This window comes from Heptranchias perlo, chromosome 8 (assembly GCF_035084215.1).
Source record: "Heptranchias perlo isolate sHepPer1 chromosome 8, sHepPer1.hap1, whole genome shotgun sequence".
Taxonomy (NCBI): domain Eukaryota; kingdom Metazoa; phylum Chordata; class Chondrichthyes; order Hexanchiformes; family Hexanchidae; genus Heptranchias; species Heptranchias perlo.
In genome coordinates this window covers 20876544-20895888 of record NC_090332.1, presented here as the reverse complement: position 1 = coordinate 20895888, position 19345 = coordinate 20876544, and the positions used below count along the sequence as shown (strand labels likewise).

At 41.3% G+C, this 19345-nt stretch overlaps 1 protein-coding gene across 3 annotated transcripts in view; it reads left to right on the top strand.

Annotated features, from left to right (window-relative positions):
- prepl (prolyl endopeptidase like) overlaps nt 1-19345 on the top strand; it is a 47949-nt gene extending 28604 nt beyond the window's left edge. For 2 of the 3 annotated variants that reach the window (XM_067988780.1, XM_067988778.1), the window contains exons 10-14: nt 432-648; nt 3913-4062; nt 6847-6967; nt 10562-10698; nt 18944-19345. In XM_067988780.1, coding sequence (XP_067844881.1) covers nt 432-648; nt 3913-4062; nt 6847-6967; nt 10562-10698; nt 18944-18994 — 676 coding nt within the window. In that variant the 3' untranslated portion in view covers nt 18995-19345. The remainder of the gene's footprint in view (nt 1-431; nt 649-3912; nt 4063-6846; nt 6968-10561; nt 10699-18943) is intronic. The other variant, XM_067988779.1, reaches the window with a different exon arrangement.

The window sequence follows — 19345 nt, the reverse complement described above, 5'->3', positions numbered from 1 at the left end:
CCTAAACCTCTCCCACCTCCCTCTCCTTTTTAAGATGCTCCTTAAACCAATCTTTTGGTCATCATTGGCTTGGCATCTGTTTTTCCTCATGCCTCTGTGAAGCGCCTTAAGATGTTTTTCTATGTTATAGGTGCTATATAAATGCACATATTTGCTGCTGATGATGATGGAAAATACATGATTCTAAATGTTCAGTTTTAGAAAATGGAAAGGGGGGGAAAATAAATTAAAAACAAACCAGGAGAAGAGTTATCCTTTGCTCTTGTAATAAACTTGTTTATGGTTTCAAGTATTCAGTATGGAGAACAGACAATCCTATTTTAAATTCTAACAATGTTTTAAAGATTTTGCTTTAATTAAGTAAAGGTCACATTCCTGTGTTTTGTATTGATTTAATTCTAACATTTGTTTTGATTTATTCTCCATACCAGAGGTGGCGGAGAGTTGGGTTTAAACTGGCACAAAGCGGGTCGGTTAGACAAGAAGCACGTAGGCATAGACGATTTGCAGGCTTGTCTGTGCCACTTGCACACAATGGGATATTCAAACCCGAAGCAGACAGCTCTCACAGCAAACAGTGCAGGTGGAGTTCTAGCAGGGAGTTTGTGCAATGCATCACCTGATTTCATCAGAGCTGTTGTTTTACGAGTAAGTTGGAAAATATAAGTAACTCTTTTTAACTGTTAGATTTTAAAATATTGTATAGATAATGAACTAGTATTAAATACTAGTGGATTTCCTGTGGCATTGCTAATGATAAATCACTGTCTTTGTGTTGCTGGTGTATCTTCCCCTCTTTTCCACCACCCCCTCCCCCTCCTTTCTGGTTCTCTGTCTCTTTTTTTTCTCTTTTGTTCTTTTGTCTTCTCTCTCTGTTCTTCTTCTTTGGTTAGTGAGAAGTGCGGATGCTGGTCGGTTAACAAGTAATTTGATGCCCGGTGGAGAGATCTGACCAGGACTACAGCCAAACTTTGGATCGTGGGTGATGGGAAAGAACCAGCAAGGGTGACAAAATGTCTTTGGGGTGATAGGTGGTGGGTCGCAGGGCCGCAGATCATCAGTGAAAAGTAACGGAAGGGGTTGCACTACTTCCCCCTCCCCCTACCACCCAACATCTGCTCCTCCAGCCCCACCCATCTCCTTCCCTCTCCGGCCTGTCCCCTCCCTTCATACCTACTCGCACTATGTGACCTCCCATCCCCCTTCTCATCCATATCCCCTTCCACAATTTCACTCCATCCCTTCATCTCCCTACCCACTTCTGCCTTTTTTCCTACTCCCTTCCGATCCCCTTCCTTGCTTCCCTCAACCTTCCCCATCCCCTAGAACTACTCTTACCCCAAAGCCTCCAGCCATCATTACCCCACCCAGTACAGTCAGCAAATACATTATAAGTGCAATGCATGCTATAAAAAACAAACTACAGGTTTCCTATCTAATGGCAGACTGGTGAGGAGGAGGCAACTGGCCCTGGGAAGGGTGCATGGGAAGCAGATCGACCAAGATCCACAGGTGGGGGCATGAAATACAGTGGCAGAGGGAGCAAGGGAACTGGGACGCGGTGGCTGTGGTGCAAAGTCCATGGCACTAGTCTGAGGAAAGTGGCTGCAAAGCAGTGCTGAAGCCCAAGGAGCAGGTACGATCAGGAGTGGCAGCCATGGATACAGGAATTGGGTGGGAAAGTAATGGCAACCGAGACAGCAGAAAGGTGGGGAATGGATTTGCAGCTGAGGCCTAAGGTGGTGCTGAAGACAAATGGGGGAAGGGGGCTAATGAGTTGCAGAAGTGATGAAGGCAGGCGGGAAACATGAGACCAAGCAAGGGAAGACCAGAACATGGGAGCTGGCTGCATTGGAGACTGGGATGGGATCCAGCCAGGTTTATGAAATGCCACCTAATTTACAGGTGTGATGGATATAGAATGATGCAAGTTTCCTGTAAGCACAGTGAGTGCATACTTGTAAAATTTTGAATACATAATGTAGATAGATAGATGTTAACTGGCTTTCTCTATTCTGTGGCCTTTTTATAGTAAAAACCTTTCTTAAATGTTGTGGTTTTAAGAGTGTTGACTATTTTCTGTTGAATATTTATTGCATAACATTAAATATTGAATTATTAACTGAACAAAATAAAATTACAAATACGAAGTAACATTCCCTCCACAAAAAATGAAGTGTATCGATTTTTGGCTTTTTTTTTCTCTGGTGCTGAGCACTCCTGAATGGACTGAACTAAGCAGGGGCACAGTTCCATGGGTAATGTCAGTTTAGCTCACCTCTAAGTCAAAAGGTTGTAGGTTTACCTTTACTCCAGGGACTTGTCAGCCTAGATTGTGTGCTCATCAGTCCAGTTCTGAGGCAATGAAGCATCAGAAGTGCTGTCTTTCAGATGAGATGTTTAACTGAGCCCCATCTGCCAGTTCAGGTGGACACGAAAGATCCCATGGGACTATTTGAAGAAAAGATGGATAGTTGTCCCAGTGTCCCCACTAAAATTCATCCCCATATCAACACCTCTGAGAAAACGGATTAACAGGCGATTTAATCTTGTTTCTCTTTGTGGGACTGAGTAAATATGTAGTTATGTACATTTTTGGATTATTAATCAGAGCATTATTAATCGATTTAACAAACCATGGACAAAAACTGTATAAATTCCCGCCCCCACACACACATTAATTGTTCGTGCAATAGCTAAAAGGATGTCTGGCTCGATACAAATATTACAACAAATATGCCCTTGCAGCTGTACCTTGTAGTCACAGTATTGTCGCGTTGGCACACTTTGTTCCCCTAAATATAGGGGAGCAATAATCAGCTTTGATGGCGGGTGAAAGTGAGATTACGCTAGATCAGAAAAATATTCCAAAATAGCATGTATCTAGAGATGCAAATACATGCTTTCTTATTCCATCGGTTGGCCCTCTAATGCTGAATATGCTCCCAATCTCACTCCTCACCTGCCCAAATTTGCCCCTCTTGCTGCTGTAATAAAGGGGATTAAGTGTTCAGGCGATACTGTATAACGTCCAAAACTGTTTCATATTATGACACTACTCTAGCATCTGTTGACGACTTCCTTAAATGGAATGATGTTCTCAGTCCATCCCCATGAGTGAAAATACATTCCAAAACCATTCATGCTGTTTCCCGGTGGTTGAGCTGTATAAATGGAACATGCAGATAAGTAGAAATTGGGAAGTTAAGCCTATCAACGGGGTCTCAAAGATTTTCTTGTCATCCAAAGGTTTTAATAGATTTTGATACAAGAATAAAGTTATGAATCATTGTTTGTGTACCAAAGCCCTAATCTATTCATGATTCAGCCATAATGAGTGAAGTAATGGAGATAGGGTTGGTCACGTTCTGAAGGAAAAACACTGGAAATTGGTTAGTTGATGCAGTAGAAATGATGTGCGTACATGTGGCTTTTCTTTTCCTTGTTGCTAATCAAGGCAAGAGAGGTTAGTGCTGGGGAACTGAACACTTTCACGTTTCAAACACCCAGCAATTACGTGATGCTATTAGTTTATAAGATGGTGTACTGGTATAGCATGTGGCAGTACCGATGATGCAACGGAGAGAAAAGACACAGATTTGATTTATCCCCACCCCCCCCCCCCCACCCCACCCCACCCCCTTTTTAAAGGTTTCCTGATTTATCTGCACTTCTGTGGAGTCTCTGTGAGTCATTCCTGGACATTCTGTGCCTGCTAACAGTTGGCTGTTGCCCATCAAACCACTCTCTCATAGGTCTTTATGGCCCATAGTGGCCTTTTTAGAGTGAAAAGTGGGAAAAATAGAGGGATTTTATACATTGCACTTTTTTTATTGTGTTCTTTTCACAATAATCATTGCTTGTAATAACATCAATAAACTGCTGAACTGAATCTGAATTTTTGCTTAATAGGCTCCTTTCCTTGATGTTCTCAACACCATGCTGGATCCTTCATTACCACTCACCGTTGAAGAGCAAGAAGAGTGGGGAGACCCTTTATCTGACAAAAATCTTTTCAAATACATTCAAGCCTATTGTCCATATCAGAATATTAAGCCACAGGTAATTTTAGATGTTGTTTGTAATGTTACGAGTTTACTGGGTCTTAAAATGTGACTTTGCTGGGAACGCAGTCCGGTAGCTTAAGAGGTAAACTTCCTCCGGAGATTTGCACTCAAATCCTAGTCTCACCCGACCTGCGCTACTCTTCTCCCTTCCCTCTGCTTCAAAGGCAAGTGTGCTGTGATAAGCAGGGAATACCATGAGGGGATTTTTTTTTACTCGTTCATGGCATGTGGGCATCTCTGGTGAGGCCGGCATTTATTGCCCATTCCTAATTGCCCTTGAGAAGGTGGTGGTGAGCTGCCTTCTTGAACCGCTGCAGTCCGTATGGTCAAGGTTCTCCCACAGTGCTTTTAGGTAGGGAGTTCCAGGATTTTGACCCAGCGACACTGAAGGAATGGTGATATATTTCCAAGTCGGGATGGTGTGTGACTTGGAGGAGAACTTGCAGGTGGTGGTGTTCCCATGTGTCTGCTGCCCTTGTCCTTCTAGGTGGTAGAGGTTGTGGGTTTGGGAGGTGCTGTCAAAGAAGCCTTGGTGAGTTGCTGCAGTGCATCCTGTAGATAGTACATGCTGCAGCCACGGTGCGCTGGTGGTGAAGGGAGTGAAAGTTTAGGGTAGTGGATAGGGTGCCAATCAAGTGGGCTGCTTTGTCCTGGATGGTGTCGAACTTCTTGAGTGTTGTTGGCATCCAGGCAAGTGGAGAGTATTTCATCACACTCCTGACTTGTGCCTTGTAGATGGTGGAAAGGCTCTGGGGAGTCACGAGGTGAGTGTCTTGCTGCAGAATACCCAGCCTCTGACCTGCTCTTATAGCCACAGTATTTATGTGGCTGGTCCAGTTTGGTTTCTGGTCAATGGTGACCCCCAGGATGTTGATGTGGGGGATTTGACGATGGTAATGCCATTGAATGTCAAGGGGAGGTGGTTAGACTCTCTCTCTTGTTGGAGATGGTCATTGTCTGGCACTTGTCTGGCGTGAATGTTACTTGCCACTTATCAGCCCAAGCCTGGATGTTGTCCAGGTCTTGCTGCATGTGGGCATGGACTGCTTCATTATCTGAGGGGTTGCGAATGGAACGGAACACTGTGCAATCATCAGCGAACATCCCCATTTCTGACCTTATGATGGAGGGAAGGTCATTGATGAAGCAGCTGAAGATGGTTGGGCCTAGGACACTTCCCTGAGGAACGCCTCAGTGGGTATCATCTTTAGCCAATCAAAGAATTTCTAGAGGTTGACTAAACAGCAGCATCAATGGTGTCTATCAAGGTGCAGATGTAGGGTGGCAGGTAAAAGGACAAAGTAATAATTTTTTTAAAAGGTGTTTGAAATTGGACAATAACTCAGTTTGATAGTTGCACTGAAGTAAGGTAACCACAGAGATGTTACTGAGGTTAAGGTTTACCTTTTACAACTAAAGTTGAGCTCTGATATGACCACCTCCAGTTTGACAATGACTCTCTCAGCTTGCTACACAATCTGGCTACACCACAGTACTAGCAAGTATGCAACATTCTTACCCCATCTTTACATTTCCCTTAACAGATTGACCTTACTAAGTAAGCCTGTGACTCTTACATCAGTCAGTAACTATGCTAACATATTTTAACTGTTTACAGAATGAGCAGTTCTTAGAGCAACGGCCACTGTAAAACAGTCACAAAATTTATTATTAACTTCAATATTTTTTTTCTCTTTTTTTAAATATCTGGGATTGGAGAAAATGAATGGTACAATGGGTTAGACATTAGCCCCTCACCTTGGGACCTATGTTTTTATCTAGTCCTCACTAATAGGATAAAGGTACAGTTCCTTTTAATGGTATTCCATCCACCCTCGACCTGACCACCTCCGTTTGCCTTCTGGATCTTATGTGAAATGGATAGTATCGATTCAGTTCCTATCAGGCAAGGACCCATGCCACAAACTGACACTGATTGGCAGTTGCACTCAGAGAGGTCACAGAATGCTGATGTGGGCAATGGAAAATGCCACACTGGTGCAGTAGGGGTAATCTTTCGAGACTGAAGTTAAAGGCACTGTATAAATGCAAGTTGTTGAAGCACATTGTTGAGGCAGAGGTGATCGAGCTTTACTTTACATCTGTGCCTGACCTGGAAGTGGTTGTTGCTGACATTAGGTGGGGGGGTAGACTTAACTTTCACCACCAGCAGAAAACTGACTTCAATGGAAAGGAAAATCATGCGAGATGTATAACAGGTGGCCGATCCATTACTGCCAGTTTTCCACCTGCCAGTAAAAGTTAAAATTTGCCCTTTAGAGGTCTGTAATGTGAAACTGTTCCATTTTCCCAGCGCTAACACCCTTCACCATGAGGAGCGCAAAATTCACTTGGTAGAAAAAAATATTTTGTTTTTTAAAAATGTGACTTCACCATCAGTACTGTCTTGGACGTGTTACTAAGCCTGATACTGGAAGGAAGCTTAATTATCAGCGTAGAGACACTAATCAGTCAGAGTGCTTCTACTATAGCTGTACTGTACGAATACAGCTCTCACACTACTGGGCTTGACGGCTCTTCCAAACATTTCCCCTCGCTGATAGAAATGGGGGTACTTAGTGAAGCTTATGGACCCCCAGTTCAAAATATATCTTTTTAACATCAGTTTTGGGATATTATGATAACTTAATATGGTATTGCAGATAATGTTTTTCATGTTGATGTTTTGAAATTGAAATTTGAAGTAAAATAGTTTGGGAATTTTTATGAGTGTAATCTAAAAAGAATTAAAGATTTCAACACTTTGTTGTTTTTTCAGAAATACCCTTCTGTATTCATCACAGCCTACCAGGATGATCAGCGTGTGCCACTGTCAGGGTTGCTAGGTTATACAAGCAAACTCAGAAATGCTGTGGCTGTTAATATGTGTAATACAACAGGTGAGATTGGCTACCATTAAATATATGAGCCGTACCTTTAAACCCCCGTGCCAGTTATATTATAAACAATTTTACAACACCAAGTTATAGTCCAACAATTTTATTTTTAATCCCACAAGCTTGACCCGTTATATTAAAAACAGATAACATTTGTTCGCTGGTGGGGTTACGTGTAGTGTGACATGAACCCAAGATCCCGGTTGAGGCCGTCCTCATGGGTGCGGAACTTGGCTATCAATTTCTGCTCGACGATTTTGCGTTGTCGTGTGTCTCGAAGGCCGCCTTGGAGTATGCTTACCCGAAGGTCGGTGGCTGAATGTCCAGCGAACAAATGTTATCTGTTTTTAATATAACGGGTCATTGACTGTCTTCCTTATCTCTCTCTCTCTCTTTTTTTGGGGGGGTTTGTATATTCGGTGGCCTTTTTAGGTGACACCTTTCTGTCTGCTCACTGTGATTGCCTTGGCCACGGGCAATAATCACCAGGCATTGTTCTGTGATTTTAAAATGCGAAGGATTCGAAAATGTCATTTCCACACCACCTGAGGAAGGGGGAAGCCTCCGAAAGCTTGTGGGATTAAAAATAAAATTGTTGGACTATAACTTGGTGTTGTAAAATTGTTTACAATTGTCAACCCCAGTCCATCACCGGCATCTCCACATCATAGTTATATTATACCAAGCAGTGCGGTATCTCGGGAATTTAAAACAAATTACCCGTTTTAAGATCATATATTTGGTTGAGTCACGGTACATGTAGTCACACAGTGTGTATATATATATGTGTGTGTGTGTGTGATATACTTACAGCACCATTCGTATAACAAAATATCTGAGGGGAGTTAGCACACGGCCAAGTACACAGTCACTGGTATATAGTTGGATGTGGACTATTGGGTAGCACTCCCAGGAGGCTGCAGGCCAAACACCAGGAAGGCAGGGTCAGGAGATTGTAGTCACCTGTCGTGAGTATAATCTTCTACTGTTGAAATTTCGAATGACTGATGCTGGTGCAGTCTTTAACTACCATTGAAATAGTAGTTGACGCTCGAGTGTGAGATTATCTTTTCGAGCTGTTCTTGTACTAAGGCAAAACTGCTGTGTTTTCTGGAGTCAGCAGTATTTTATTACACATTTACTGTCAGAGTGGTGTAAAATATATTTCATCAATTCCAAATGTCAGCTTTACAGTTCACTTGGATGCACCCAAGTCAGTGCTTTTAATGTGTTGGAGAAATTTAAAGAAGTCTTTGTACCGTGATTGTCATTTATTAACCTGCCATTCTGGTTTATTGAGCATATTTTAGCTTACATCTACATTCCTTATTTAGTGACTGTTGTTAATAATTGTACATCACAATTATAAAATGCAGCCATTTGATTTACTGATAGCTGCAATGAACTCAGATCAAAAGAAACAATTTCCATTTATTGTTTCAATAAGGAATTGAAAAGATGACGCTATACCCTGTGGCTAAATGCAGAGATTAATTGCTGTGATATATTTTTCCCAGTTGTGTACCAGTGTTTGAGTTTAGATGCACTCAATGACAGTATAGCCATCTTCTGCACATTGCAAAGCAACATGAGTTTTATTAGATTCTTGTCCTCCTCCAAAAGGCTAGTTCTACTATTCTACTTGCATGTGACCTGGTTCAGATTTTCGCATCCCGTGCCTGGTTCACTGAACACCATGTAGCTAGGCCATCTATACTAATTAAGACTTCGAATTTTGGTGTTGTGAAACATTTTATGAAATTAGTCATCATCTTCCGTGCTGTAACCTTTCTATGATTCTATGTGGGACTGGCTGGATTGCTCTTGCATAGAGCCGGCATGGACTCCTTCAGTGCTGTAACCTTTCTATGATTCTTCTATGATCTATTCATTTTTATCACTATGAACAATGATACAAATTATGGTCCAGTATCATTACAATGCAGTCTGGTTTTGCTGGTAATCGGTTGTGAACAATTTGGAATTGCTTATAAATTACTGTAAAATACAAGCTAAAGAAAATTGAAAGCTGAACTGATTTTAGCAATGTAAACTCAGGGACCCACCACACAAATATCACTCTCCTGCAGCGTGAACTTCCAAAGCATTAAATGTTAAAGTGCCTATAATGTGACAGAGGGTTTATAGATTCACCAGAAGTGAATGGCCTTTGTGAATAGTCATGACAACAATGTTCCCTTTGACTACATGCATTGTGGAGTGGAAGTAACATTGTAAAAGCACACTGGGTAAAAGTTCAGTGCCAACACAAATACTGCATATAGAATTGAGTTCATAGCATGTTCAAATACACTGGAACGTATACATTGAAAACCTCTCAAAATTAAATCTGGGTAAATATGCTGCTTTTATAAGAATTTTCGTTCTGATATATTTTTACTTTTTTAAATCAAAAATATTTATTCTAAAACTAGTTGATCTCTGGTGACTTCTCACTTTCCTTTCTGCTAGAGCCCACTGTCAAATCCTTTTTGTTCTGCAGTTTGTCTTTTTTTTTCTCTTTTTCTCTCTCTGACTTTCTCGTGTTACATGTTTTTCTCACTCTCCTCTTCCTTTGTGTAAGTCAATCCTGACTTTCCCCTTTTCTGTATATCTGACACACTTTCTTTTTTCTCTTTCTCTTTTCTGTGTATTTAGCTCTCTTTTCTTTTGCTCTTCCCAGTCATGGAGACCTGGAAGCAGAGTTAGCATTTCAAATTTCTGATAACTGCAGAAATTATCTTATCTCTCTCTGGGATCAGGATGATGGAGCATATGTTGTATTGTTACCATGATGTGAGAGTGCCGGGGTTGAGAGGGATAGGGATCGTGATCAGACTGAGTTGGCAGGAAGTGAGGAGACCAAAACTTGGGGGTAGCATAGAAGGGGACAGAGGCTTTTGGGGAGTAAGAAGGCTGTGGTGCAGGCTTGGGCAGGGATGCTAGCCTTAGCAATTTGGCTTTGAGAGAACAAGGTGGGGGAGGGGTAGGGGTAGATGGCACAGGGCTTGGCTGTAGAGTGATACACCAGAAACAAAGGAATTGGTCCCTTGTATTAGAGCAATGATGTATTGGTCACATGAGTAACATGGGCCAATTGAATCTATGGTAGACAATGGACAACTATAGACAATGGTGTGTGTGTGTGTGTGTGTGTGTGTCAGTGTCACCGTCACCAAAAACAGCTTACATTTTCTTCCCATTGATCTAATTCATCTGTACTAACCATATTCACAAAATGTAGCTGCCACAATAGCTCCTCATTCCACCTCTCTTAATCTGACCGCTCTTGATACTCCAGCTCTGACCGAATCAGACTAGATCCTGAATGCAGCCTCGTCAGACTCCTTCCTCTTTCCACCCTTATTCGGATATAGGTTTCATAGGCTATGGAGCTCAATTCTTACAATAAATAACTATCGGATGAATCCAAGTATAGTAAAATTTCCCATTAAACTTTACAGCACAAGTAGAATGCAACAGTTTAACAGTCGAAATGAAATTCTAATTGTTTAATAATTGAATTCGATGGTATTCTGTATAAAGATCAACCTGTTCAGTTATTGTCTCTTTTTTGCATTTTGTTTTCAAACAAAGATGAATTACCGGGCATCATCTTGGATATCCAACCTGGAGGTGATCACTTTGGTCCATCGAACTGGGAAGAATCAATACACGAAGTAAACCTTTATTTTTTTTTCTCTTCCCCAGCAGAGGTTCTGTCCTTCGGATCAGTAAGATTTATTTTAGCTGTTCACATCTAAAAGCTGTGTTGTAACGCAATAATTTCGAAAATGCAAACATTGAGACCCATGGAGCGAAAAATTATCCTGCCCATTATATAAAATGCATTAACTTAACAACTTGGTTTGTTAACATTAAACAACTGTTGCTCACACTCCTAAAATTATTCCTGAAGTAAGCAGGGCAATTAGGGATGGGCAATAAATGCTGGCCTTGCCGGCGACGCCCACATCCCATGAACGAATTTTTAAAAAAAGAATATTGTGCATTTGCACTCTGTTCCTGTGTTAACCGTTTTGCTTGATGTGGAGCAATCTGAGCCACGACTGAATTGCATGTTCTTCTGGATTTGTGGAAACACTTCCATCATTAACACATTGCGCCTCTTGAGGCATGTCTTGTAATTAGCACCTCGTTGTTTTAAACAATTACTAACCTGTCAGTGGTTAAGAGTAGTGAAGCTAATAATAAACCTTTATAAATGGTCAGCAAGGAGCAGTCGCACAAAATATTTTAACACAGGCCAAAATTGTTATTTACAAAAGATAGAAAAGTTGCCTTTTAAGGGGCTGACTGAGTGTATCATCTTCTGGGCATGTCAAGTTTCCAAAACTTTCTGCTGTGCCAAACAAAACAAAAGGCACTAGAGACATGTACACTCTAAAGCAGCAAAGCTTTTGCAGCTTTCAGCTTAGTGTGTGGTTATCAGTTTAACAAGTGGCTCACTCACATTTTTATTGGTGCATTCTAATTGGCTCTTCAGTTGAATGTTGGTTGTAATATATCCCATCACTCAAAGCCCACATAAAGTAAGATAGTACTGTCCTGCATATGTACTTCAAACAAAACAGGAGAAAATGTTAACTATCATTCAGTACGAGGACATGCTATAATTAGGCCATGGGCCCTCAGATGCATGCATTTGGTCCTTGCTGCCATTGTTGCTAGATATTTGAAAAAATAGCACTAGAAACATAGGCAGCACAGAAGGAACCTATTCTGCCCATCTAGCTCTTCAACTGGAGCTATCTACTCCAGTCCTATTTCCATGCTTTTTCTCCATATCCTTTTATATTATTCCTTTTCAAATGTCTATCCATTACAATTTCAAATGATGTTATAGTCTCTGCCTCAATAGACACTTGTGGTTAAGCACGCCATGTTCTAATAATGTGTGGGAAAAAAAATCTAGCGTCCCCTTTTATTCTTCTAGTGATGATCCTTCATTATTGATTCACCAACCGATGGAAACAATCTCTCAGTAATTAGCCCCTTACAACCTTTCAGAATTTGGAAAACCTCTATTACGTTCACCTTTAACCCTTTCTGTTCCCGGAGTGTGGTGGTGGCATCTTTTGAGTCTTCATAACCATAACCTCTGATTCCCGGTATCACTCTAGTGCATCTTCTCCCTATACTTTCCGTGGCTCTAATATTCTTCCTGTAATGGGGTACCCAGAACTGCCTAACAATACTCCAACTGTGGCCTAACCAGTGTTTTGTACAAATGTAACAAAGTAACCATTTTCAGGCAGGAGTCTATCTACATACCCATTCAATATCCAACAAGATGACCTATATCCTTGCGTAGTCCCTTTTTGAACCCCTTCATAATTTCTTGTTCCATCACTCTTATTTAATAGTCTGCTCTACATATTCATTACTCTTTTACTCAAAACATTTTGCATTTCTTATATTGCCATCCTTTATTTAATACCATGACTTCTTACTCTTGAACTTTGTACACGGCAAAAAACTTATCTATATCCACATTCTCTAAACCCCCTCATAATCTTAGTTTAAAAAAAGACACTTCCTTGCTTTTGTATTAATTGCCCCTATAAAATCTGATGTGGAGATGCCGGTGATGGACTGGGGTTGACAATTGTAAACAATTTTACAACACCAAGTTATAGTCCAACAATTTTTATTTGAAATCTACAAGCTTTCGGAGGCTTCCTCCTTCGTCCATTTACCTGACGAAGGAGGAAGCCTCCGAAAGCTTGTAGATTTCAAATAAAAATTGTTGGACTATAACTTGGTGTTGTAAAATTGTTTACAACCTATAAAATCTAGAATCCATTTGTCTTTTTTTTGTCTTTTCTTCCTGCACTCCCAACTTTAAGGATCTATGTATCTGCAATTCAAGATTTTTCTATTCCTCTGCTATTAAGAATGTTATTATTTATTATTCTTTCTTTTTACTGTTTTTCCAAAATGTACCACATGGCATTTATCTGAATTGAACTGTATCTGCCTCCTCTACTAACCTGTCTATGTTCTCTTATCATAGACTGGTTGCAGCATGGAAGGACGCCATGTGGCCTGTCACATCTGTGCCCTCTCTGCAAGAGCAATCCAGCTAGTCCCACTCCCCTGCCCTAACCCTGTAGTCTTGCATATTTTTTCCTTTTAAGTATTTATACAATTCCCTATGAAAGCCACGATTGAATCTGCTTCCACCACCCCCTCAGGCAGTACATTCCAGATCATAACCATTTGCTGTGTTTTTAAAATAAAAAGTTTTTTCTCATGTCGCTTTTGGTTCTTTTGCCAATCACCTTAAACCTTTGTCCTCTGGTTCTTGACCCTTCCGTCAATGGGAACAGTTTCTCTCTATCTACTCTGTCTAGACCCTTCCTGATTTTTAAATACCTCTATCAATTCTCCTCTCAACCTTTTCTGCTCGAAGGAGAACAACCCTAGCTTCTCCAGTCTATCCACGTAACTGAAGTCCTTCATCCCTGGAATCATTCTAGTAAATCTCTAAGGCCTTCACATCTTTCCGAAAGTGCGGTGCCCAGAACTGGACACAGTATTCCAGTTGTGGCCGAACCAGTGTTTTATAAAGGTTCATCATAACCTACTCTATGCCTCTATTTATAAAGTCCAGGATCCCGTATGCTTTCTTAACCGCTTTCTCAACCTGCCCTGCCACCTTCAACGATTTGTGCACATCTACCCCCAGATCTCTCTGTTCCTGCACCCCTTTTAGAATTGTACCCTTCAGTTTATATTGCCTCTCCTCGTTCTTCCTACCAAAATGTATCATTTCACACTTTTCTGCAGTGAATTTCATCTGCCACGTGTCCACCCATTCCACCAGCCTGTCCATGTCCTCTTGAAGTCCATCACTATCCTCCTCATTATTCACTACCCTTCCAAGTTTTGTGTCATCTGCAAATTTTGAAATTGTGACCCGTACACCCAAGTATAAGTCATTGATATATATCAAAAAAAGCAATGGTCCCAGTACCGACCCCTGGGGAACGCCACTGTATAACTCCCTCCAGTCCGAAAAACAACTGTTCACAACTACTCTCTGTTTCATATTAGCCAATTTCGCATCCATTCTGCCACTGCCCCCTTTATTCCATGGGCTTCAACTTTGATGACAAGCCTAATATGCAGCACTTTACCAAACGCCTTTTGGAAGTCCATGTACACTACATCAACCATATTGCTGTCATCGACCCTCTGTTACCCCTTTGAAAAACTCAATCAATTTGATTAAACACGATTTGCCTTTAACAAATCCATACTGCTTTCCCTAATCAATCCACACTTGTCCAAGTGACTGCTTATTTTGTCCTGGATTATTGTTTCTAAAAGTTTCCCCACTACCGAGGTTAAACTTACAGACCTGTAATTGCTGGGTTCATCCTTGCACCCTATTTTGAACAAGGGTGTAACATTTGCAGTTCTCCAGTCCTCTGGTACCACCCCCGTATCTAAGGATGTTTGGAAGATTATGGCCAGTACCTCTGCAATTTCCGCTCTTACTTTCTTCAGCAACCTAAGATGCATCCCATCCAGACCGGGTGACTTATCTACTCTAAGTACAGCCAGCCTTTCTAGTACCTCCTTTATCAATTTTAGCCCCATCCAGTATCTCAACTACACCTTCACTTACTGTGACTTTGACAGAATCTTCTTCCTTGGTAAGGACGGATGCTAAGTACTCACTTAGTACCTCAGCCATGCCCTCTGCCTCCATGAGTAGATCTCCTTTTTGGGCCCTAATTGGTCCCACCCCTCCTCTTACAACCCGTTTACTGTTTACATCCCTAAAGAAGACTTTTGGATTCCCTTTTATGTTTGCCGCCTGTCTATTCTCATACTCTCTCTTTGCCCCTCTTATTTCCTTTTTCATTTCCCCTCTGTACTTTCAATATTCAGCCTGGTTCTCACTTGTATTATCAACCTGATATCTGTCATATGCCCCTTTTTTCCTGCTTCATCTTACACTCTACCTCAATTGTCATCCAGAAAGCTCTGGCTTTAATTGCCCTACCTTTATCTCTCGTGGGAATGTACCTAGACTGTACCCAAACCAGCTCCTCTTTAAAGGCCACCCAATGTTCAATTACAGTTTTGCCTGCCAATCTTTGATTCCAATTTACCCGGACTAGATCTGTTCACATTCCATTGAAATTAGCCCTTCTCCAATTGAGTATTTTTACTTTAGAGTGGCCCTTGTCCTTTTCCATAGCCATTCTAAACCTTATGATACTATGGTTGCTGTTCCCTAAATGTTCCCCCATTGACACTTGCTCCGCTTGGCCCACCTCGTTCTCAAAACCAGATCCAGCAATGCCTCCTTCCTTGATGGGCCAGAAATGTACTGGTTAAGAAAGTTCTCCTGAACACACTTGAAAAATTCCTCCCCTCTTTGCCCCTTACACTATTACTATCCCAGTCTATATTAGGATAATTGAAGTCCTCCATTATCATTATTTTGTGGTTCTTGCACATCTCTAATTTCCCTGCAAATTTGCTCCTCTATATCCTTGCCACTAATTGGTGGCCTATAAACTACCCCCAGTAGTGTAATGGCACCTCTATTGTTTCTTAACTCTAACCAAATAGATTCTGTCCTTGACCCCTCCGGGACATCATCTCTCTCCAGCATTGCAATATTCTCCTTAATCAGTACTGCCATTCCACCTCCCTATCTTTCCTGGTGCAGTGGTTATTTAATATACAGATAATTATTTTTATAGTTACATATCCAGGAATATTTAGGACCCAGTCCTGCCCTTTTTTGAGCCAGGTCTCCGTTATCACCACAACATTATATTCCCATGTGGCTAATTGCGTCTGCAGCGCTCCAACCTTGATAACTACGCTTCGTGCATTTACATGCATGCACTGTAAACCTGTCTTAGACCTTATATTCTCTCTCCGTCTGATCCCATCTAATTCTGTACTATTTCTTACTCTAGTGCTATCTGTCTCTCCCAATCCTTTGTGCACCTTGTTTCTCCTTTCCAATGCTACATCCTAGTGCCCAACCACTACTAAATTAGTTTAAACCCTCCCCCACAGCACTAGCGAACCTCCCCGCAAGGATATTGGTCCCAGCCATGTTGAGGTGCAACCTGTCCAGCCAGTACAGGTCCCACTGCCCCAGGAATCTAAAGCCATCTCTCCAGCCACGCATTCATCTGCCCTATCTTCCTATTTCTATACTCACTAGTACGTGGCACCGGGAGTAATCTGGAGATTACTACCTTTTGAGGTCCTGCTTATTTATCTCTTTTCTAACTCTCAATTCTTCCTGCAGGACTTCATCCCTCTACCTATGTCGTTGGTACCAATGTGGAGCACGACCTCTGGCTGTTCACCCTTCCCCCTTAATAAGAACATAAGAGCATGAGTAGGTCATACGGCCCCTCGAGCCTGCTGCACCATTCAATAAGATCATGGCTGATCTTCAACCTCAACTCCACTTTCCTGCCCAATCCCCATAATCCTTTGATTACCCTAGAGTCCAAAATTCTATCTGTCTCAGCCTTGAATATACTCAACGACTCAGCTTCCACAGCCCTCTCGGGTGGAGAATTCCAAAGATTCATAACCCTCTGAGTGAAGAAATTCCTCCTCATCTCAATCTTAAATGGCCGATCCCTTATCCTGCGATTATGCCCTCTAGTTCTAGACTTTAGCTAGGGGAAACAACCTCCCAGCATCTACCCTGTTAAGCCCCCTCAGAATCTTATATGTTTCAATGAAATCACCTCTCATCTTCTAAACTCCAGAGAGTATAGGCCCATTCTACTCAACCTCTCCTCATAGGACAACCCTTTCGTCCCAGGAATTAACCTAGTGAACCTCCATTGCACTGCCTCTAAGGCAAGTATATCCTTCCTTAGGTAAGGAGACCAAAACTGTACACAGTACTCCAGGTGAGGTCTCACCAACACCCTGTACAATTGTAGTAAGACTTCCTTACTCTTGTACTCCAGCCCCCTTGCAATAAAGGCAAACATGCCATTTGCTTTCCTAATTGCTTGCTGTACCTGCATGTTAACTTCTTGTGTTTCTTGTACCTGGACACCAACATTTAATAGTTTCTCACCATTTAAAAAATATTCCATTTTTCTACCTACCAAAGTGAATAACCAAATTTCCCCACATTATACTCCATCTGCCATCTTTTTGCCCACTCACTTAACCTGTTTATATCCCTTTGCAGACTCTTTGTGTCCTCCTCACTGCTTACTTTCCCACCTAGCTTTGTATCGTCAGCAAACTTGGATACATTACACTCGGTCCCTTCATCCAAGTCATTAATATAGATTGTAAATAGCTGAGACCCAAGCACCCACTAGTCACAGCCTACCAACCTGAAAATGATCCGTTTATCCCTAATCTCTGTTTTCTGTCCGTTAACCGATCCTCTATCCATGCTAATATGTTACCCCCAACCCCATGAGCCCTTATCTTGCATAACAGAATGTTCTGCAGCCGCTCAGTGATGACCCTGGTACCAGGGATGCAACGTACCATCCTGGAAACACATCTGCAGCCGCAGAAACACCTGTCTGTTCCCCTAACTATTGAATCCCCTATCACTCTTGCTCTCCTGACCATTCTCCTTTTTACCCCACGCCCCCCCTGTACAGCTGAGTCACCCATGATGCTGTGGACTTGGCTCTGGCAGCACTCCTCAGAGGAACCCTCTCCCTCACCAGTATTCTTGCATTCTGCATTGTCCAAGTGGTCTGCAATACCCCCTAATTTGGTATCAGTATATATTAATATCATTCCATTCATGCTTGTGTCCAAATTATTTATATAAATGGGAAACAAAAGAGGTCCCAGCACAGATGTCTGGGACGTACCACCACTCACATCCTGCCAATCCAAAAAAACATTCATTCATCCCTGCCCTTTACTTTCTATCCATGTAGTTGCATTCTCTTTAATATCATCAACCTTAATTTTTGTAACGTCAATGCAATCTCATACATCATTGACCCATCCCCTAACAATGCAATCTCCGGGGAGGGGCAATAAAAAAGGATGGTCTGTGGCCAATTCAGGAATAATTCTGTCTCCCTAAGGTAGTCAAGCAATGTTCCAGGATACTGCAGTAGCCCACAACTCATCATCCAGCTAGCTAGCAACTTAACCTCTATAAACTAGAAATGTTCTTTTCTCTCAGGAACGTGTCTTTATAATATCTGTCAGCATTTCAGTGTAAATTTTTATGTCATTACGCACGATGCTTATTGTAACTTTTTCCCCATTCTTTTTATTCCACTTTCTCCCTCAAATTCCTGAAACCATTAACTTATGTGGGGATATGATTCCACGGATATTAGCAATACCTTACCCATGTGGCCATTTTTCATGTGAGTCTTGAACATTAGTGTCAGCAGGCATTCAATAGTGGGAGAGACATTAGAGTCAAGTCCAGTCCTATCCTTGCCCAATATTTACACAATGCACGGTTATCAGCACTGGTCACTGGATAGCGATCAGGAGTGGGAATCCTAGCTGATTTTCACCCCCGCCCAAACCATCTGTCTTGCTGAGGTATGACTAATACTACCACCCCAGCCCCTTGAAATCAGCTAACTCCACACAGACCAGGGATCAAAGCTGGAACTTTTTTTTAATGGCTCAGTATCATACACACAATGATGTATTTTCTGTGTTGGATAGTTTTATCAGACTGAACTCAGCACTAAATGGAAAAACATTGATCACCCAGTGGCTACATTTAGATGATTTTAAATCTGATATTTTTTAAACAGATAGACAGGATGACCACTTTAATTCTGCCCCCACCTCCACCTCATGAGGGTTAAAAATAGTTTAAAAGTGCACCAATAAATAATTTGGTAATTGTTATTAAGGCAAAATATTACATCTATGCAATAAAAAATTCTTTTATATTTGTGAGAATTGCATGCCAATTGACTATACATTTTTTTTATTTTATAGGTTGCCAGACATTATGCATTTTTATACGAAGAGCTAGAACTTGGTGTATAGAAGCATTTATGTACATCTGTTGTAGCTTTTCCATGCAGCTCGCTTGCTGAGATGTGTCACATTTAAGTAAATGTGACATGGATTTAATGAAAAATTATTCTTCAAAATCGCTACAATTAAATTCTCATTTGTAGGATTCATTCTTTTGTATTGATGTACTCTGAATCAGTATTTACATTTGGAAGCCAACCTTGGAAGTTCAGTGAATAGTCAATTTAAAGTATTTTGAACTGCAGTAAAAAGTAATTTCTGCTGTACGAATATGTGCATATTTTTTAAATTACATTACATATAATGTTTATACCTGTGTAGTGTTTGTGTATTGGGCAAAAATTAAGATATAAAGTTTTA